Source organism: Anser anser (assembly GCF_964211835.1).
Source record: "Anser anser genome assembly, chromosome: 22".
NCBI lineage: Eukaryota > Metazoa > Chordata > Aves > Anseriformes > Anatidae > Anser > Anser anser.
The window spans coordinates 6,642,144-6,664,170 of record NC_139743.1 but is presented as its reverse complement, the minus strand read 5'-3'; the positions used below and the strand labels follow the sequence as shown (position 1 = coordinate 6,664,170).

Genomic DNA, 22,027 nt, shown 5'->3' with positions numbered 1-22,027 from the left:
TGAAGGTAATCACACCACTACTTTCACAGGGCTTTGTAACAGCCCAACAAGTAGCCCCGAAATTCAAATTCCAGATCACACACAGAAAGGCTAGACAAGTGAAGAGTTTCAGGTCCTGATCCTGCAGTCAGCTTCCTGTGCCCAGATCCATGCGCAAACTTTAATGGGGTATTATGCTGACAGGCACTGGCAAACACATACACATTTGGCTGGAAATCACGGCCTATTCTTTTCTTTCCTAAGAAGCAGGACATTTCATTAACTAAAAGCAAGTCATTAAGAAAAAAGAAAAAAAAAAAGAAATGGGAAATCCAAATATAATTTTATTCATTTTCAAATAGTGCTGCAATCACTCAGATGCACTGCAAAACACTGGCACAAAATAAATGTTAAAATAAGAGACTTACCCTCTGCTGCCAGCTGGCTGCAAACCTCGTCTGCTGACAGCAATATCAGAAGCTGGTTGTATCTTTGCACTTGCTGATGGTCAACCCACGTGTCCAAGACAATTCTAGCTATTGTCACGGAGCTGCTGTTCCCTATGAGCCTTAGGCTGCTTAATCTAATATTTCTCATTCACATATTTGGTGTTTCAACTCCACCAGACTTCCAAGCAATAGCCCCTTTGCATTCAGCTTGGTTGTATGTACTTTTTTCTTGTGAAACCTTCTTCCTCTGGCACTAAATCCCCTGTTATTGTCCCCAGCCCACACACCTCTACAGGCATTCTTGGCTTCGACTCACATTTCTGCACAACCTGCACCAAACTCCCTTTCTGTTAACGCCATTTTAGCCCTCCCCTAACCTTCTAGCTCAGATTTTTCCTGTGCATTTCCCTTCTAGATCACATGCTGTCCCACATTCTTTCTTCCTTCAGGCTTTGTGTTGGGAAGGTGTTGGGGGAATGCTTAGCTTATATGGCACAGCTACTGTGCAGGATGAAAGGTGGGAACCCCTTAAGGAAGTTAAGTTTCTAAGAGTTTTGGCGCATTTAATACCTTTGTGACAAAACCTAAAAGAACAATAAAAATGAAAGCCTGCAGGTCTGTGGTGTGAGCTGTAAAGATGCAGCCTCCACAAACACAGCCTGCAAATTGGGCTGTGAAGCCAGTGAGAACAGAGCAGTGTCACTCACGAGACACTTCATAGAGCCAGCAAGGCTGCCAGAATGGCTTTCCTTGTTGGCAGAGTCCAAAGGAGCATGAAAACATTAATCAAAGCAAAAATAAATCAGGCTACTTTTAAATTAAAACCCCGCCATGCTGGACTCCTGTTCAGCTTTGGCAAAACACAGGTTTTAGGAACATCTTAGTTCATCCAAACCATTAAATACTTTTTCTGAAGCCACTGCAGAACCGTGTGCTCACGGCCCAAAGGGTGGTTGCTGTCTGCACAACGATCCTTTCCAGAAGGAAAGGGAAGCAATACGTTATTAGCAGAGCCAATTTGCTGCATGTCTGTAGAAGGAACTGTCATAAACACGCTGTAGCATAGTAAATCTAGCCAATTTGCACCTGTAGTTGTAGCAAAACATACCACAGTAAAAAAAAGCACTGTCAGCAAGCTGACACCTTTTCCCAACATTTATCTGTCCCCTTGCTCAAAAGTTCACTAACCTTGCTCACATCCCTCCTCCTCTCCGGGGAGTTTGCACAACCGCTGTCCAGCCTCGTGGCTCACCCCCTGGGGAGGGTCTCTGCAAAAACAAGGAATCAACAGTCAGCCCTTCCCTCATCCTGCCAGGGACACGAGGGCAGATAGAACCATGGTCACACAACTAAATGCATGGATGCTTCTTTCCAGACCTTTCCTTCTTTTCAGTTTATAAAGGGAGCAGGGCAAAGCTGGATATTCTAATATTTATTTCTTTTCCCCATGGGCACAACATGAGGCATAAAGAGGTGAAGTGATTTGCCTAAGGCAGCAGAGCAAGTCAGCAGTAAAATGAGAGTGTATCTGTGACAGCCAGATGAGAAGCCCACCTGACTACGCCACCTCTTGCTCCACCTGCAGCGCATTTACATCCCAGCATCATTACTTTGTTGTTTTTACACAGCAGTGAAAAAGAAAGGAAAATGGGTAGAGAAAGGGACATAACATTTGCTCCGTGGGGATTCTGTATTAACCAGGCAGGGATATGGCATTTATCAGATGCAGATAAGCATTCGAGGAACGAGGGGAGAAATATTCATTAGCTGGTGATATGTATTTCCGTGCAGCAGATTTTTTTTTTCCTTCCGATCAGCAGATCACACCTTTTGCAGCAGGATTAGTTGATGCCTTTAATGATAACGTAAGAAGATTATATTTCCCCTTTCTCTTCACAATTCAAAGCTCTTAAACACAGAGAAGCAGCTTCCTTGCAATATCACTACGGAATTACCACTCTCCTCACATAAACAGCCAGAGAGGCCATCAGAGTGGAGCAGGGGTATTTGCCTTAAACATATTCGCACAACAGCTCAGCAAGAGAAAATAGCAGCAGCAGATGAACCCTTCAGATCGCATCGCCGCCGAGGGCCTGTCAACTGCCATTTGTCCTGATCCACTGACAGTGCTCGGGAGATGAACTGATGCTCTTGGCTTTCTGGTGGAGACCTGAGATACGACTGCATCCAAACACGGAGCCACACGGCCCTTTTGGATGCTTCGAGGCCATCTGAGCTGCAGCCAAAGCTGAGGGAAACGGCATTGGTCATGGGAACTGGCACCCAGGGGAAAATATTCTGTATTTCTCGTGTGAAAGGGTTTGCAGCTTTAAGCACTGGCATCCAGGGGATGTTTATAGTAGAAGATGCAAATGAAGGAACATGTCTCTAAGACAGAAAACTCTAATTAGCAAATAGTCCATCCAGGCCCAGTTAACCATTTAGATTGCCTGGCAGCACCGAGCAGGTCTTGGAAGCAGCCGCGGCATTTTTTGATGGCAGGAGGCCTGGCCTTTCAAAGCTTAGGCGCAGCGAGGTTGAAAGCAAGCCAACGTGAGGGAAGAAGAAACCAAAGGTGCATACAGAATAAAAACGCATAACAGGAAAACATAAGAGTAAAAATAAAAAGCTTTCCATGAATTAAATGATTCAGCTCAGTAACTGCAGTCCCGTTAAACTTCTCCCGGGCTCTAATCCTGTTACTCAGGAACAGGGAAGCATTGCTTTTTGATTAGTTTGGCCATCCACCATCAGGGATTTCTAATCCATCCCCAATTTATCACTTACCTTGCCAGGGAAAGGCCGGGTGGCACAAAGAGCGAGTGCTCTCTTCATGTAGGCATCGTTAATGAAAACCTTTCCTGAGCAATAAAGTGCTGATTGGAGAAAGCTGTCACCGAATTTCTTTCCTTAGGAAAAGCCTCAAAGGCAAAGTGGTGGTGGGACCGTCTCCAGCTCCTGAAGCATCCAACCCTTTCCATCACTCAGTAATAAGTGCATCAAAAATACCAAGAAGACAGCTGCTTATGGGAAACCTAACAGAGAGACAAAGACTATCTTTTCTCTACATTTTGAACCTACTTTTACAATCCCTTATAAGAGACATTGTTCTCTATTGAAGCCGAGAGGGTGATTTACAGGTACAGAAAGGACCTAATCTCTACAGAACTACCTTGTTTTTAGAGTTACTTCCGAAGAACCCTTTTTAATTCTAAAGAATTCCTTCAGTTTCATCCTTCTGAAGTTCCACAGGCCTCTCTCAGGCCATCGGTATAGATTTGTAAGGCTGACAAACAGCATTTAAAAAAACAACAGCACAGTAGGACAGAAACAGAGCTGAGTACTGGCACCGTCAGTGTGGCTGTTTCCCTGCTGAGCAACAGTGATGCCGTTTGCTACACTGCACACCAGCCCCTGAGCCTAGGAGAGGCCAACGGGCAGCACTGCTGCTTTTGTATCTACCTGTACAACTCCAGAATTTAGAGAAATTCACTAAAGGAACCTGAGGGAAGGTCTTCCTGGGTAGAGAGTACACAGACGCCCTGTAAAACAAAAGGGAGGCTGAGCGTGGTTTGATGTTTACCGTTTGCATACTGCTCACAGTGTCCGAAGTGCTTTGCAGACATGCACAAAGACAGTGCTGCAGTCCTAAAAGACTACGGCAAATCGGGATGTAAAGGAACAAAGGGTTACGTTTCCTCTTTCCTGTGCGCCTGCATCAATCTGAGGGCTTTGATTTCGCTGCCTGTCTGGACACTAGGATTTCAGAGCTGTGACTATTTACTCTGACAAATTATAAGACACTGATCACCCTTTGAGTTTTCTTGGAGCTACAGGTAAAAAAATAATTGTTTCTACCAGAGCGTCTGGAATAAACCCAAGCTCAACAAAGAAATATCATTTCTGGGAAGCCAGACTGGTTTATTTGTCTTCACATCATCCATCTTCCTTGTTGCTGTACCTCCACCCATGTGTTTCTGCTGCTCCCTGAGCCAGTGGAATGAATAAAAATCCCAGGCTGAGCCTTTATTAGCATGTGTAATGCAAGTCAAGCTGCTTTGAATGTCCTCTTGTTGGGTATTAATGCAGCATGCCATTTGTTACACAAGTATTTTGCTGTGGCAGACAGAAAGTGACATTTATGGGACTATCATGAGAATGAATTTCACCATCCATTAAAATGATGTACAGGTAAACACTCCATTCATTCTAAATCTATGAGCTTTGGTTCTTTCTCTGCCCTGGTAGATGGGTCCATCAATACAGCTACTATTAGCCAAACTATTTGCTGGGAAGTGAGAACTGCTGAAAAATGTTACAGGCCTGTAATTAAAGGGATTGTAGCTTGAAGGGAGAGCACAAGAATTAAAGTTATTAGTGAGCTCTCCTCTTATAGATCCGCATGTGTGCAGCAGCTGGGATGCATCGGCAGAGTTCTGCTGCTGGAAAAGCCTTGTCTCGTTCAGACACAAGGAAATGCGGTTCCTGGCTCGGTCATCTATGAGCACCGAACCCAGGACCAGCAGGTCTTCAAGATAAAAAGGAGGGCAATGTCTGGAAAAGCTATAAATCTGATTTATATATGACTCTGTGGGGTATAGCCACTAAAAAAGAGAAGACGGTGTAAGCTATTGACAGCGGTTCCTCAGCCACTGGCTGGAGCTGTGGCACACTCAGGCAGGTTGGTGTTAATCAGTCACCGGGTCCCACCCAGGACGTGGCCACAGCTGAAGGTCAAGATCTTAAAACAACGTGGGAGGAAGGTTCAGAATCCCCTGCTAGGGAGGATGTTATATAAATGTACGTTTTGCTCTGAGAAATGTACAAGGTAGAGAGAAAACATGCTATAAATGTAAGCCACATCATTTGGAAAATGAAGTACAGTTGTTTATCCACTGTAATTGTAGAAATTAAGGTAATAACAATTACAATTAAGTGACTCATATGTACTACTGTGCAATTAATTTAGGCTTAGAGGGAATGTTATTGTGTATTAAATAAAAGCCAAATGATGATATATCAAGTTGTCTCTGTGATTCAGCTGATGCATTGCTCATCTGGACCCAGCACCAGGCCATCTGCAGCGCAACGTGACGTTGGAGGAAGCCGTACGTATGGATGAGGCCGCGCTCCCTGCGACAGAGCATTAAGCCACGTCTCTGATGACCTTTGATGCTTTTTGTAAAGTGAAGTTGCTCACCTACCTTTCTTAGGCAAATGCTAGGCTAGACGAGTTGTAATTGATCTGTTTGAGCTTCAGTCATATTCATTTACCATTTCTGTTCTTTCCGAGCATGTTCCTAATCTCCTTTTTAACAGTTTCAAGCAAAATGTTGGTGCTATGTCAGATTTCCTACGTATAAGTCAAATCTGGAGGTCCTTTGTTGTGTATATTACACGGTATTATTTAGACAGATTCCTTAGGACTGAATTACACAAGGATCTCACGTACTGGTCCAGCATGAGCAATGTCACTAATTCAGCACAACATGAAGCCAGGAGCCCTCTGTAAGATCAGAGTCATGCACAGGCTCCCCCTGCACCCACAGACAGGCAGAAATTATGCAGAAGCTTCAAAAGAAGAGCTAGTTATCTTGGCTGCTTATTGACAGTGAAACATCACAGTGACAATCACAGGAGCTATGTTCTTAAGATAAATTGCCTGAGTTCCACACACACTTGTTGCATTTATGTGAATGCTCTTCCTGCAGGGAAGCCACAAAGAGGTTTTGCGAATGTTTTGAGTCACTGGATCTCTAATCCTCTTCGTCAGCTTTTAACTATTAGCTTGGTGACACTCACAATAAAAATATGGTTGTGCTCACAGCAAAATGTGTGTCTAGCCCACACAAATCAAAGGAGAGAAAAAACATTCATACCTCCTTCTGAATTGAAATTCCTACATTTCCACTGTCTAAACATTTCTAGCTTGAGTTTATGACTTACCACCTGTGGTTTCCTACTCATCCAGTAAGAAGCAGAGAATTCAGAAGTTATGGCATGAAAACTTTTAAGAAAGAACCATCTTTCTTTTCAAGGTAATATTGATAAACTAAATGAAAAAAAGAGTATGGAAAAATCAATGCAAAAATTCTTTCCAAACAGGATATTTTATAAAATTATCTCAGAGACATCAGCAGGTCTCATATCCCCATAAATATGTTTCCTGTAGTCAGCTAGTATGTAATTAACACCCAGTAACTACCTGACAGAATCTATCTGGATTCTTTAAGACACTTCATTTAGAAAGTGTGGCTGAATTGTATTGGAAGTGGTTCCTCTGGCCTGGCTGTCCAGTAGCTATTCTTCTGCAGAAGCAAAAGCTTTATCTCACGGGCAGCTTGTCTGAGTTTGGTAAACTTGAAAAGCTACAATTCACCTTCAGAGTGGATCTATTTAATTCATTCTCCTCTTTCTTTCAATTACATTCACTTCCCCGAGGAAAGGAAACCAAAGAGAACCCGTTAGCTGCAGCTGAAACAAGGAATCAGAAAGCAAGTAGGTAAAAAAGAGTATTTCCTTAAAACTGCATTAGGAATAATTACTAAAACTGCACAGTTCTTGTTATATCAAGCATAAGAATAATTTCAGAGTAGTCTTCACTCTCCTTGCTGGTTTCTGTTCCTATTCAGTTTGACACGTATGTCTTCAACTGCTTTTGTATCAGCTAAGCTTTTTCTTTGATCTCTTTATTAGCAGGAGTCCTTGGAAAAGCATTTTTATTAAAAATCACTACCTTGCCAAAGATCCTGTCTCTCAGAGTGGGTAAAACCAAATACGAAGGAAAAAGTGTAACCAGAGGGCAAGCATACCTCTCCCCAGCACAATCTCACAGCCTCCAGAGATGGTCAGTTAAGGATTTCTTGATTCACAGGTGGCATCTTTGTCTTTCACAAGTCACAAAGGATATTTTTTCCATTAAATTGTGCAGGTGTACCTGTCTGTTCTGTTGTTTTCAAGCAGGTACCACTGATCTAGAAAAATTTTGCATTCCTTCCTGAATTCTCACTGCTTCTTCCCAGTTTTGACTTGCACAAGACACTTCAGACAACTCAGACCCTTCTCCAGTACTTCGTGATGTCGCCTGCTGCAGCAAGCCCTCGTTTCAGGTGGGTGGGGAAGGCAGAAGGCATCAGCTGTTGTAAAAATGATGAACTCCAAAGGAACACGGCTCCTGTTTTCATGCGGAGGGCCCCTGCAGCACAGCTAGCAAAGGGAACAGAAATGCCAGTTGACGTGAATGCAGCAGTGTCCCTAAACAGAAGGCTTTTCAGAGCTCCCCTGAGCCTGGCACAGCTCTTTAATAAGAGGAAATGCAAAAACGTTGGTGAACTGAGGAGTCCCTGCACTCAGGAGAGCGGGCTGGGCTCCCTGACACACTACAGCGGTGCGGCTGGACTGACCCTGCCCAGAGCAGCGTGTTTACACCAGCAAGGGGCTGGTGAAAGCTGGAACAGAACCAGGGCCAGCCTCTTCCAAGCTCCATTTGTCCCCCGTGTTAGCACGCGTTCTTGGCACTAGAAATAAAACTGTTCTGGTGGGCACTTGAAATTCTGGGGGCTTTTCATGTTGAAACTTTGGCTGTTTTCCCATCTCGTCTTAGAAAGGTTGCACGTATTTCATTGCATGCAACCTCTGTATTAAAGGGCTTCCACAGCTCCAAGACAGATGAGCTACCAAGACCACATAAAACAGAATTACGTGGTCTAAAGAGATCTGCAGAACTCATTGCTAAAGGTCCAGAGTAGCTCCTAGAGGTGCCTGGGCTTTTAGGCACGGTTTCCACCGAGAGGGAATTCTCCTCACATAAAGCTGTCCGCATGCCCTGCCTCGGTACCTTCACAGATGTCGTCTCAGAAAAGCATCGCCGGGGCTGCAGCTGTTCCCTGGTGGCCGAGTTGTCTGCAGGCAGCTGTGCTCAGCCCATTGTCTCAGTTGCAGACAAGGGATGCTTGCAAATGCGCTTTTATTTCCCCAGCCACAGTAGATAGATCTGTGCTAGATTTTTAACTGATTGTAATGGACACGAGGTAATTTACACATTACAAAGGTTGGTCCACAATGAAGAATGATTGTTTGTAGGCTTCAGAGCAAGGCTTTAAGGAACAGCCATCTCTTTTTTGTGAAGCACAGGCGTTCAAACCCATTCACAAAATGGCTACAAGTAAGAAGAAGCCAGTGTCAACTGAAAGACAAGTACCTGAGGGAACCCCATGGTGGCCATGTGTGTTCTTCCACCCCTTCTGTCAGCAGGATGTGAGACACATCTCTCCAGTCCGCTTCCACAGCAGTCTGGCATCACTGGAGTAGGCAGGGATATTACAGAAACCACATCCTCACTGTGGTCTAGCCATTCTCTAGAAGAAGACATTCCTGGTCAGCGGAAGAGCCCAGGACAATGGCTCAGAAAGTGTCCCTAGAAAGATTCTGCAAGCTAAGGGTCAGCACGAACAAGCTGAGATCAGAACAAAGTGTGGCCGTGCCCATGAGAGGCTCAGAGAGCTCCTGCATACCCAGTACCAGCCAGGGATGGGTCCAGAAACCCCGGCTGAAGGACAGACAAGAAGCTGCTGGCCCAATAATGCCAAGATTGCACTTACATGACAGAAAATGCAACTTCATCATCAACTAATTCACTTCTACAGAGCTCTCCAAGATCCTTACATAAAAGGTACCAAATAAATCCAAAGCGTTATTATTAACAAAATGCTCAGTCCTTTTACAATTTAATTAATTTGTGATTATTTCCTTAATGACAAATATTATCTCATGAAGCTACCACACTACATCAAACAGACGTATACTACTCGACAGCTAATCCAATAAGAGAGAGTGATAGGAAAATGTCTTTAGGGTCTACCAGGGGAATAACAAACAAACAGGCAACCACATATGTTTCGTTTCGTTTAATATCTGGGATCTGTCTGTGAATAAACATTTCGTATCGCACCTTTTGATGGCTGCCACAACACTAGTTCAAACAGATAGCTCCTTCTTCACAAGGAAGTTGCTCTTCTGTGAGGAGAGATGAAAGACAGCTTTGCCGTGCGGTTCCAGCACAGCCCCAGACCTTTTGAACCATTAGGATTTATATGTCATTAAATAATTAACTCAATGATGCATGAGAGAAAGTAATGCGGCTCTCTGTAAAAGACCTCAATTAATTGCTTTCATTTCGGCAGACGCTGAGTCTTCGTGATGAGATATAAGTGAGGTGAACTTTATTTCAGAGATTGTCTGATAAATGCAGTCATAAAAAGGGTGAAAAATGACTTGTTCAGATAAGACTTTTGTTTGCTGGAATGTTTTTTGTGTTGCAGTGTCTGTGGCTTAAATTAACTGACATATCAGATGCCAAAAAAATGCTAAGAGCTTTGCCCTTGTGCTACTCCATTTGCTTTGTACTGCTTTCTCTCCTCATGAATTCCAGGGACAGTCAGAGGCATTGCAAGGCACGTCTGAACCATGGATTTTTAATTAATTTATCTGCTGCCTTTTATCTTTCAGTATTCATCAGCCAGCATACGCAAGTTGGTTTAAACTGTTTGCTGTTCTCTGCCACCTCTTTTGGGATTATCCTGTAGCCTAATAGGATATAATTTCTGATACCGCAACCCCCTCTGTGCTTTACTTCACCTCACTAGTTTTGTTTTGACTTTACCATATCACCCTTAAGCCCCCTTCGCATTCTGGTGCCCACTGCCTTTCTTCCCACTGGGGGTAGGAACTGGAAGGGTCAGGTCTTAGCCTCAATCCCCAGGGCATCCCCCTACACTAAATTAAGTCCTCGGACAAGCCCTTGAGTGGCAGCTGCACAGCCCACAGCCTAGTCTCCGTCCTGATCTCCTACAAGCCCAGGGCCAACTCCGAGGTCAGGCTGACGCGATGTTCAGCTAAATTTAGAGGAAGGCTCATTCTTGTTCTTCCAGCCTGTTGCAGTTTGATGGCTGGGGAGAGAACTTCTTACGGTAAAAAAAGGCAGCAGTGGTGGAATATCCACTCATTTAGGTCTCTGGTCAAGGGTCTTCAGCTAGAAAGGGCCATTTCTATTCCCAGATTTAACACAGGTGGTAATTAAGTCACTTAACAGAATCCATTTCCAGCCATACAATTTGTGAGCCAGTGACCATGGTCTTTCCTCCGCCCGTGCTAAGATAATGTGCCCTTCACCCTGAGGAACGTTAGGCTTATGTGATCCAGATGCGGCTACTTTAGCCAGGTTGTGGCTTCATTATTTGAAAAGTTACCAAAACAGAAAAAAAATTTAAAAAAAAGAAAAAAAGAAAAGGACTAATCTGGAGCCATCTGCTCAGGATAAGGTGCAAAGAATTCTGCTAGCATCTTATGTTCACCCCTGCCCACTGGGTTCACACGGGCATCCATACCCACCTAATTACACGCTGTCACAGTTACTGCTGTTGCATTCGAGCTGGCACCTGAAGGCTGGAGGTGGCTGGGGAGAGACGCTCTTCTCTCTTCAGCAGATGGCACGGCCTCCACAGCAGGAGACAATCGTGGTGAGGGCTGAATGGACACTCTCTGCCCTGTTTCCAGCAGTTCCCTGCTGGGAGGAGCAGGCACTGCAGGCTGGCTCGGAAACTGCAGCTCTCACTACTGGGAAGACTGGGCTCCACTACAGCCTCAGAGCAGAATCACATTTCAGAGCTGTCACCATGTGGGAAGCTGTTTGCCTGATGTGGAAGGTTACACACAGTGCAAAGATGAATGCTGTTTCTTACCCTCAGAGCTCAGATATTTCAATGTCCCCAATTCTGCAAAAGAAGGCAGGCCCTGCCCTGCTGGGAAGCACGCACTGCCAAGTTTCATAGTTTCTTCTTTCACCGTGGCCACGTTACACTCTGCTACTGGGCAGCAATTTCAGGTCAGGGATAACAAAGCCATACTGTGACTACCACATTAGTCACTGCTGACTTTTCAGTCTGCTTCTGTGGCAAACCCAGCTACCTGCAAAGACAACAATCACCTCGATCGTGACAGCTAAAGAAAAGGGTGCATCTAATGGGCTCCTAATTGGGTGGGCTTCACAAGCAGTTGAGGTTCTCCTTGCTGGAGGCTTCGGAAGCCGAAAGGAACAGACTCTCCATGCAGCCGCTGACATCAACTGCGGTCTTCACGCGGGCTGCCTGGAATGAGCTTCATTAATGTTTTCCTTGGTATAATCCATCATCCCTTCAACAATGCATTTCTGACAGTTAATTAGACTCCACACAGTGGAATAAGTAGTGTCGTGTTTGGAATTAGAATCCGTTACTGAACAACAGATAGTATGAGGCGTATCTCCAGCCAGAGCTGTTGGACATCTTAAGTAGTTTTTATTTGAAAGGCTTGGTAAACTGTGTTTAGTAAACAATTCTGCTGCATATTTGCAAATGGCTTCATTACAAAGAGGAGTCAGGAATCAGAGGCCACCTGTTCATTAGCAAAACCCCAAATAAACAAACAAATACACGCATAAATTCAGATCCTCTGAATGAAGACAGAACCCAAGTGTCATTAACTGCCCTGGATCACTCAGTACATTAGAGATGAAATCCTTGTCCAGATGATGCCTGTGGCAAAGTTCCTGCTGATTTCAGTGGTGCCAGGACTTGACATGAGAAATCTGTTACACCAGCTAGACCGCAAGAAAGGCACAAAATGCTGCAGTGATGACCTGCTTTATCTGAATTACCTGGGGCATCTGTTTTTTGGAAAGGCACTGCTATTTACTGGGTGAGCAGAACAAAACCAGGAATTTGGGAGTGACACCTAAGCACAACTGTGATAAAAGACTGCAAATCACTCATAATAAAGACACCAATTAATAATATTAGTGACTTGGCTAGAGTTTGAAGTGCCAAGCCAGGAGAATTCCTGTGGATGCACAGCAAGAGAAGCAGTGTTAAAAGGGAGGACAGAACTGGTCCTGTGATGAATGATACGAGGCAGGAGAGATGTTCTCTGTAATGTACTACTTCTGCTAGTGCTCAGGTGTCCGCTTGCTTCAGACATGCAACAGTGCTGCTACCTTGAGGCCCCTGAGCACAAGCACACTGCTTTTACAGCTTACAATCAGATCAAGTGTGACAGGCAGAATATCAAGTCTAAACAGACCTAGGCCACCGTTTTTCACACCTTGCATCATTTACCTCCGTCTTTCCATTCTTAACTGCTTTTTAATTTACTGCTTATCTAGGCAGCATTTGAAGGATGTCCCAGCCCGCTCTGGATGCAAACAATCAGTTGAACATGACCGTGAATCTTCTGTTAGGAAAGCTCACGTGGATATCTGGAAGTATCCTCTTCTCCAGATGTTTAAAGGAGTTGGAGCAGCTGTCAAGGACACGGGGCTCCCACTTCCAGTGCAACAGTTACTGTGAGTCCTTGGCAAGCCACTCAGAATTCCACCGGCTCCCAAAGACCAGTTGCATGAAGACCAGTGATCCCTAGCTCTTTTTGCAGACCAAGCCTAAAACAATTTTAATCTGTGGTCGTTTCCTTCAAAGATATCCCTTCCCTGAGGCAGAGATGATCCCCCTATGAACGCAGGCCATATATCACGGAGTGCCAATTTCCTGGGCCAAAAGCCTGCTTCTGATGTCCCTCTTCCTAAAGGGCCCCTCAGGTGCCAGGGCAAACGAACTGTCGTGGCGATCCACAATCTCCTCTCCTGCTGCATAAGGAGTATGTGCTTGGTTAGAGGAGCAAGCAGTAGCAACCACCCCACCAGCTTTTTTGCAAAGTCCGCTTTGAATCCAAACAGGGAGCGAGATGAAGGCTTGTTGACTGCACATGGCTAGTGGAGCTGATCTGTGCACGCAGAGAGAATCTGGCACCGCTGGGATGCATCAAATCTTCCCTGTGTGCCTACCTCGTGTATATTGCTTAGGCAGCTTTGGAGAGCTCTGGTGCACCGTCGTCTCCTGCTGGTACAAGATGATCTGAGAGCTGACCAGCCAGTTGCCCACTGAGCAATCCACCGAGAAACCGTGTAGTGTTGGCAGATGGGTAAAACCCACAGCTTGTCGAAGGAAAATGAACAAAACCAAAAAAGGGCACTTGTTAATATTATAATTTGTTTGTTGCTGCAGATCCAGTGGCAAATTCTCATTTCTCCTTGATCTGAACTCTTATCACCAGAAAGTCATTAAGAAGCAGGGTTCATTTTCGTTTTTATGCAATAAAAAATTCTCACAAAATAGTTTTTAATAAAGGCATAGGCCACAGAATTTAACACCAGCACTGCATAAGCTGAGCTATTCCAGAAACCTTAAATGAGAGTGCACCTTTAACTTTGAATTTAATATGTTTTCTATTTTATTATGGTCAGCTTCTAGACTTCGTTATAACAATTCAAGCTGAATTGCAAGCAGTAGAGAAAAATGTGATCAGAATTGGAGCAGAGGATTAGACACACAGACCTTAGCGCTCCTGATGGTTACTCATTGATTATTTTGGGCATAAATTGTATTGATTATGGTAATGAGAAAGCCCATTGACAGGCTGCAGAGAGACAGGCAGGCTTCCCAGGCCAGCATTTGTACTGCTGAATATTATTTGCAAAGCACTGCTGGAATTCACACAATTATGAGCAGATATGGTTTCCATCCCTGAATATCGCGGTACATCTGGATCACTGATGAGAGTGCTTCATCAGACAGAGCTCTGCATTTCACACGTGGAAAAACTGAGGCAGAGGAAGACCTGCGTTGTCCAAGAACATGCACTAAGGAAGTCTCTGGCAGAGCCCAAACTGATCTCAGATTTTACAACAGATTTTACAAACTGAGCTCAGATTTTACAACTCCCCAGCTAAGGCCTGTTACAAAAAGAGCATCTTTCGTCAATACTGAATGCCTCCGATCGCATTGTTTTTGTGCTGGGGGAAACCAATTTTTCAGTGTAACCTTTGTCAACAGTGAATTTATGAGAGGCTGATACTGAAAAAGTTATGAACTTCTTTTGCCAATCTCTATTGTGACTCCTGGGAAAATAGGTCAGCAATTTTTCATAGGGATGTTCTGAGGACAGATACATGAAAGATTATAAGATACTCAGACAGAACTGTATGAGAGAGCAAATGAAAGCCAAAGTGTAATTGGAATTCCACAGCAAATGTTACCCAGCATTGCAGTTGTTGTGTACTTTGCTGCTGCGACCAAACGGATATTTCTCTTGACATCCCAGCTCCTGCAGTCATGTCATTAAGTGTGAATTTTCACTTTCAATTTCTAATCATCACAGAAGAAAGAAAGAGTTTTTTAGCATCTGCTATCATATTTTAGCACAAGAGAAGAAAGACCTGTAGCTTTGGCCTTATCATGCTAGTAAATAGTTTGTGCCTGCTTTACTTAGCAGAAGGTTACACAACATTAGTGCAGAATGAGAATGTCATGCCAGGCAGAGAGACAACTGTGGCTTCAGTACAAATTCTTTTCAGACTATAAATATAGATCTTTCCCCATAATTGCAATACAATCTCGATCTGCCTGTGGTGATAAAGGAAAAAAAAGCTGTTTAATTTAATTAGAGTCCATTTGAAAACCTAGTAGCATGAAATAATTTGATACACAGAAATAATGCTCACCAGTTACAGATACCATTTTGTTGCGTCTTATCTTGGGATAACAGTAACTGTTATATTTCAGACCTTAAACTGTATAAACAGTGTGACTAGAGATAGCCCCAAGAACATTGACAATGACGTCAGAATATTACCACTTATTCAGCGCCTGTTCTCTGTCAGGCAAAGATGCTAAAAATGCTGCCAGAGTAGCATTCACCCTTGAGGAAACTTATAGCTAATTCACATCCATCCACTCAGTGCCAGTTGTGTTCCCTCCTAACGTAAGCATCTCCCACCAAAGACTCCTCTTCTTGTGGGTAGACCACTGATGGCAATAAGGGGGGCAATGATACATGAAAAATGCCCTAAACTGAGTTGTAAGGTATAACATTAAGGAAACCCCTGATTCATTCTACAGCAGGTCATGACTAGAGGTAGAAAAATGTAGGACTGAATCAAAAGTCTATAGACAAGCTGGCAAAAAAATGTTCTTTTTTTTTTTTGACAAAAATCTTGCAGGGAAAATTCTTCACCCCAGATTTCCTACGAATACTTTTTTTCTCCTTTTTGCTTACTGCTTTGCTTATTTTTGTCTAAGGAAAACTGAAAATCCTGAAGAGAACAAAGTTGCAGCAAACCAAAATATTACCTGCTATTCAAAAATGATCTTTTCTTTGTTTTTACTAACATATTTGGCTTCCACTACCTTTTTCGAGTTTTGAAAAGCAGAGAAACAAATGCTATTACCATACACTCTTCTACTGCTTTGGCATTTTCTCTTGCAGCAGTAAACAGTACAAAAGAAAACACAGCCTTTCTCTGAAGATAAGAGGGAGCCAGCTGATTATCTAGGATGATCTCTTGTATATCACAAGCATTATATTTACCATGATATCTCTCTACCGAGTCCAGTAATTTCAGCTAAATTAAAGCATTTCAAGCTCTTATGGCTAAACTGTGGTTTGCCACAGAAAAGAGATTTGCAGATTTTTTATTTTACTACTAGTAATGTGAAGATAGGCAACCCCCGCCCACACTTCTTACCTTTGAAAAGAAGCAAAACCTGCTTCTGTGTGACACCAGAACTAAAGATATAGAAATCTGCTTTCATGTATGAGTATGTGAGAGACTATATATGTGCACAGGAGCTAAAGCTACAGGAGCTTTCCCAGCTATGAGGCAGATATACACAGGAACTAAATCTATAAAAACAGCCTTTTATGCATTTCTGTATATGGATATGTGCCAGAAAGATACAGAACCTAAACCTATAAAACACTGCGTGTGCGTGTGAGGAAAAGACAACGGATGGAAGTTAAGTCTATTAAAAATACCTTATGTAAGAGACAGGGACAGAGAGATTCAGAAGATAAAAATGTAGAGCTCTTCTTTATGTCATGTGAGGGACCTGTCGTATTAGTGGCCTCTGAGACCAGTGAATCGTCCCCCTTTCTTAATTTCCATTCCCCTCATTTTAGTGTGTAGATCACTTCAGTCAGATCTAAGATTCCTAAGATTAGAAATTCACTGAATTCCAAACATGGTCTCATCTGCAGTGATGTGAAGAGTACGCAATTTAGAGCCTGACGTGGCAGACATACCTTGATGAGCACACTGGCAAGGGGCTGAGATTCTCCTTCCACAAAGATTACATGTAACTCTTATGATCTGAGGTCCTTTCTCACACTTACCCATAACAGTCTATTTAAATGAGCTCTGAACAGAGCCATGCATTGCTCTATCAACAGGGAAAACAATTTCCAGCACAAGGAACTCCCTTTCCCCAAGCAGCCAGACTCGCCATGTATTAGCCAACAGTGAATAAAAAGGGGCACAAACATGGCTGAACTGAACATCTGTACTGAGTCTGAACAAAAGCTTGCAAATGTTGTTTATGAAATATTGAACCATCTCCTGCCACTGCCTGCCAATGTGGATGGCACTGAGCAAAGGAGAGTTTCAGATCATTACTCATACATTATTATTAATTATTAGTATTTACACTGTGCTCAGCATCTGACAGTCTCAGCCAGGGAACAGAGCTTCCACTTTGTCATCTCCAGCTACGGATGTTTTTATATCACTCATAACATACCTGGGATAAGGCCGTGAAGTGCTGAAGTGGATCCAGTGTTGCAGGATATTGCTGATTCCTAGGTTTAAAAAAAAAAAAAAAAAGGCATCAGATTCATACACTTGTTGCCCATGGGGAAAAACAAAGAGAAATTGTATTAACATCTGCAGACCAGACTGGGGCGGACACGACTGGGTGATCATGCAGTTCTTTTTCCACTCTCAATTTCCAGTGATTCAAACCCTGTCCCAAGGAGATGGTTCAGAAACGGTTCGGGACAGTACAGAGGTGCGGGTGCAGCACAGACCACAACGCTGCAATTTATCATTTCTGTTTTGAAAGCACCCGGAGGCCTCGGTCAGCACCAACACAGGGAGCTCACTGCCTGGGGGAGCAAACCTGCTGAAGCAGCACTGGTGTGGCTCAGCTGGGATGAGGTGTGGCACTAGGGCTGAAACTGGACAGCAGGTCCAGAGAACCGGCACTGCTTCTCCCTCCGTCCCCTCTCCTCTCCCAGTCTTCTCAGCCAGCTTCCCAAGCCCTTCGGACCAGAGGCTCCAGCGCAATTGCAATGCCTCCACGCAGTCTGCAAACGTGCCTTATCCCTCCCCGCCTCCTGCCAAGTTGCATCTACATAAACCTCTATTTGTCTCCGACGATAGCCCAGTTTTCTCTCTTTATTTATCTACCTGTCGACTCGTTTTACAATCTCTCTCTGGACAGCCACAGAGCAAGAGACAGAACCAGCTGCTATGGCATGCACTGAATGCCAACTAGCTCGGTGGAGTGTGCGAGCGTCCTCATGCAGTGGAAAGGTCCTTTTGTAAACATGCCTTGTGATCAAAGGGCTGATGCTTGCTCATATTTTCAATATTAATAATCTCCGAGCTGCCTCACTCCATTCTGTCTACCTGTTTACCTATCCTTCATAGTTCACACTGAGGCAGAGCTTAAAACAATGAGCCAGCTGAAGGCAAGGAAGTTTTTTTTAAACAGTAATTCACACGAAGAATAAACCGTATTCAGACAGAAAAGCATCAAATATGCATAAAATGACTGTATTGTCGTATACTGCATCTGGCACAGAGCAAGAGTCATCTAAAGACATGCGCACGCATACATACAAAAATAATGCATATTTACACCCACACCCCTACAAAATCCATGCACTGCATACACGTTCACGTGCCTTGTGCATTCACACCTCCTTTCCCATCCATTATGCAGATATATACAGAAGCTGAGAATCGCAAGAAGAGCGCGTCTCATCAATAAACCTGACAAATAACCCCCCAAAATAAATGCACTTGCAAGCTACTCCCAGCAGAAGACAAGCAGTTGGCTATTTTTTGTGATGATTTGTATGTTTGCAACAGGGTAGCAAGGCTAAAGAAAGCCAAGAGAGAAGCTAAGCAGAGACAGAAATAGCACGAGGAGCAAGGCTCTGAAAGGCAGTGAAGGGAGAGTGTTTGGGCCAAGCGCTGGCTCAGAGAGACCTGAAGATGCAAGGAAAAGTTATTTTCTGTTGCTTGACTCCTGCTGCGCTCTCTGAAGCAGGACACAGCACGTTCTTAGTCGATCACCAGGATGGCACCAGAGACCCCTGGTTCCACTGCCAGCCTCTCCTCCTAACACATGTCCTTTTGCTCAAGGAGAAAGCTTTCATAAAAGCTGGTTCTAAGCTATGCTTACACCAGGAAAATGTCATCTGTCACTGAAATGCAGCCAGTACTGGCAGGACGAGCAGTGGACCTTACAGCAGCACACTGCCAGACAACCGAGCAGTTGAGCAGAGGCTGTAAAACATACCACATCTGCCTCAAACTGCGGAGGTGATGTGCACTGAGCGGAAGGGATCCAAGCAGACCTCAGCTCACGGAGGTGAGCACCTCCCAACGCAGAGTCCGCCGGACCCTGCTGCCTGCAAGCTGCAGCAAAGCCAGTTCCTTAACTCCCATGAAGAAGGGCGCTTCCAGCAAGTGCATTTCTATAAAATTTTATATCATTTTCTTACATTCTGGGGACAAAACATGACCTACTGCAAAGGTACCTGACCAGGAGTCCGAGTTGTTGGAAACAAGCTCCGTTTTTGATCCATTAAAGCCTGACAATGCCACAAAAAAGGGACTGCTCTGACTTGCCAGCAAGGGTGAAAATTTATCACCGCAAATGTTTTGCTTTCCTTCTTTTTGGTATTTAAGGGCTTTCTAAACTCAAAGGTCACAGAAAACTGCTGAGAGGAATCGCAAGCAGAGAAAATGTTTCCAAGGGGAAGAATCTTTCTGTGAGAAACACATGCCTGGACTGACAAGAAATCACACCCGTGGCTTTATATCATCCCAGGATCGTGCGATGTGCTGGCTGGAAAAATGAACTCCATTTTCAGATCCCACTTTAGTGGCTGCATTTCCTGGTGTAATCCACTGAGAGTTTCAGGCCATCTAAACGCCGGTTTTATCATCCCACCTCTAATATATGCAAAGCACAGTGATTTTATCTCTTGCCAGAATTGTATTTGCTAGACTTGCACTTTTGAAACCTGCTTATATAGGTTAGGATTTCATGTCCTTCCTTCCTTCCTTCCTTCCTGGCTGGCAGATGGGGAGGGAAGAGAGGTGCAGTGTGAAATGCAAACATCTGCTCGCTGCTCAGCTTCACCTGTGCTGTGCTCACAAGGCAGACCTCGTGGAGGGAGGCGAGGAGAGGATGCTATCACTAGCAGTTTACTCCAAGACGGTTAAAGTGCAGAAAAAGCAGGACAGCTTGCTTGGGAATGCAGTGGGATTTTTTTCTTCAGGTGAGCTTAGTCCTGGTGAAAGGCCTCTGACTAGCAGCCCAGGGACCGAAATTTGATAAATCTGCTGAATTGTACAGAGAAGGCAGAGCTAGCTATCCCTGGCCCCCACAATGCTCCCTCTGCAGGTGAAAGAGGAGCCAAGCTCTTTCTGTATTGCTTTTCTAATACACAGAAAATGTTGCATAAATCCCCACTGACCAAGTGCACATTTTTTGGGAGAAAAAACTGAGGCTGCAGCCCTGTGCATACTCATCTTCCACCAGGGCAGGTGCTCACCGTGCTGTACACGGCAGCAGGCACCAACCGAACCCTCCTACCACATCCACCTTGCCACTGCTTCGTGCTGTGAAGATGTGTGAACCGGTGAATACATAAAATAACATCGTGGGGGAAGGGAGCAAGGAAAGAGCGTCACATCTATGATGAATACAGGTTAATTATTACTTTTTTTTTTTCCAAATGCATAATTAAGCTGTGGAATTCACTACCAGATAAAACAGAGACGGAGAGGATTTTAAAAAGAACTAATATAAACACTGAGCTTGGCCACAGCTGCTAGAAAAGATAAAGAAAAGCATTAGGGGAAAGATCCCCCTCTGCAGCCAGGCGCCTGCCAGCCACTTAGACAGGACAGAGGATTAGCCAGACCCTGCGACTGGACTCGTGCAGCACTCCGTATGCTCCTGTTTGCTTCTCTGCCCGCTCCGTCCCCAGCGCTCTCGCCGGGTGATGCTAATAAGGAACCCGATTAGCATTCAAGGACCAGTTGTGCCAATTAGGCCCTGGCACACACCGGGGCTGGGTCCGAGCGCTCACGCTGCTCCTCCGGCTGCCAAGCGCCTCGTGGCCACGCTACGGAGCACAGGGGGGAGCAGAGGACGTGCTCCCACAGTCAGCCAGGGCAGCAGGCGGGCGCAGAAGGGCCAGGGGACCCAGCTCTGAGCCACCTGAGAGAGCCTGGATCCCTGCGGGCTGCAGGGGCTCGACCCACGCATCACCGCCTGACTTGCCTTTGATGAGGCACCACGTGCAGCCTCGAAGAAGGAGGGAGGTGCTGGTGCGCGTGTCCGCGTCGTTCTGGGGGCCTGCAGGGCACCGCTGGATACTGGCACGTCCTGCTCGGGCTCTGAGAGCCCAGCCCTGCAGGAAGATGAAATCTCTTTGCAGTTCACAGAGCAGGAACGGAGCAGGAGCTACAAAGGCAGCCTGGTAACCATATTTTCTGCCAGACTGCTTGTGGCAGAGGCGTGGAGGACTTCTGACAATGAGGCAGCCACCGTCTGCTTCGGACCTGGACAGAGCTGCGCTGCTCGCAGCCAACGAGAGATGAAAGTCTTCCTGGCTCGCCAGACAGTGCTGGCAGGAGGAGGGCATGATAGGAGGAGGGACGGAAGACTCCAAAGCAGCTATAAATCATAGCAGACAAATCTTCGGTGCTGTGGAACAGAATTTATCATTTCTGAAGGAAAGAAAGGAGGCCCCATCCCTCCTGAATGACTGGAGGGTGGGCACTGAGGGTGTGCGGCTGCTGGCAGCGAGATGCTTTTCTTCTCAGCCTTGGTGCTCTGCAGTCACAGGAACGTGTCAGGGAGTGGAGGGGGAGCAGAAGCTTAGCCTTCAAGGGGCAAGAGAGGATCTCCTTACATGCAAATGTGCCGAGACCAGGAGATGATGCTGGATGGAAATACAGCTATTTCCTCACTCCTGAATGTCAAATGGAATGAGTATCAGGAATGGAGGTCATGCTATGAAACAACAGAGAAGGTCTGCGACAGAGCACACAAACAGAATAAACAACATGTACCCTTCCCTGATAGGTCATTCTGACTGCAGAAAACAAGTAGAAAAAATGTGCAGAGTGATCAGCAGATTATTTTTCTTTTGAAACCTTTCAGGCAGCAAGCAAACAATTAGGACTTTGCAGAGAACTAGTATCAGAAAATGACATATCCCTGTCCTGCTTGGGTGAATAAAATATGTTCTGAAATAGTTCCAGTCTCATAGCAATGGCTCATAGCTATCACGAATGCCAGTCAGGGTTAAATCTCTTCCTCTTCAATTATTTTTTCATAAATTAAAACCCAAATGACAATAAATCATGCTATAAAAATTAAAATGTCATTTGCTTTTATCTAAACTAAAATTAAGCCACACACGCGCTG

At 44.7% G+C, this 22,027-nt stretch overlaps 1 protein-coding gene across 2 annotated transcripts in view; it reads right to left on the bottom strand.

Annotated features, from left to right (window-relative positions):
- B3GAT1 (beta-1,3-glucuronyltransferase 1) overlaps nt 1–22,027 on the bottom strand; it is an 89,563-nt gene that overhangs the window by 56,748 nt on the left and 10,788 nt on the right. For both annotated transcript variants that reach the window (XM_083808706.1, XM_083808712.1), the window contains 2 exons: nt 17,090–17,147; nt 1,617–1,696 (listed from right to left, as the gene is read on the bottom strand). In XM_083808706.1, coding sequence (XP_083664832.1) covers nt 1,617–1,696; nt 17,090–17,147 — 138 coding nt within the window. Of the gene's footprint in view, nt 1–1,616; nt 1,697–17,089; nt 17,148–22,027 lie in introns of those variants that run through there.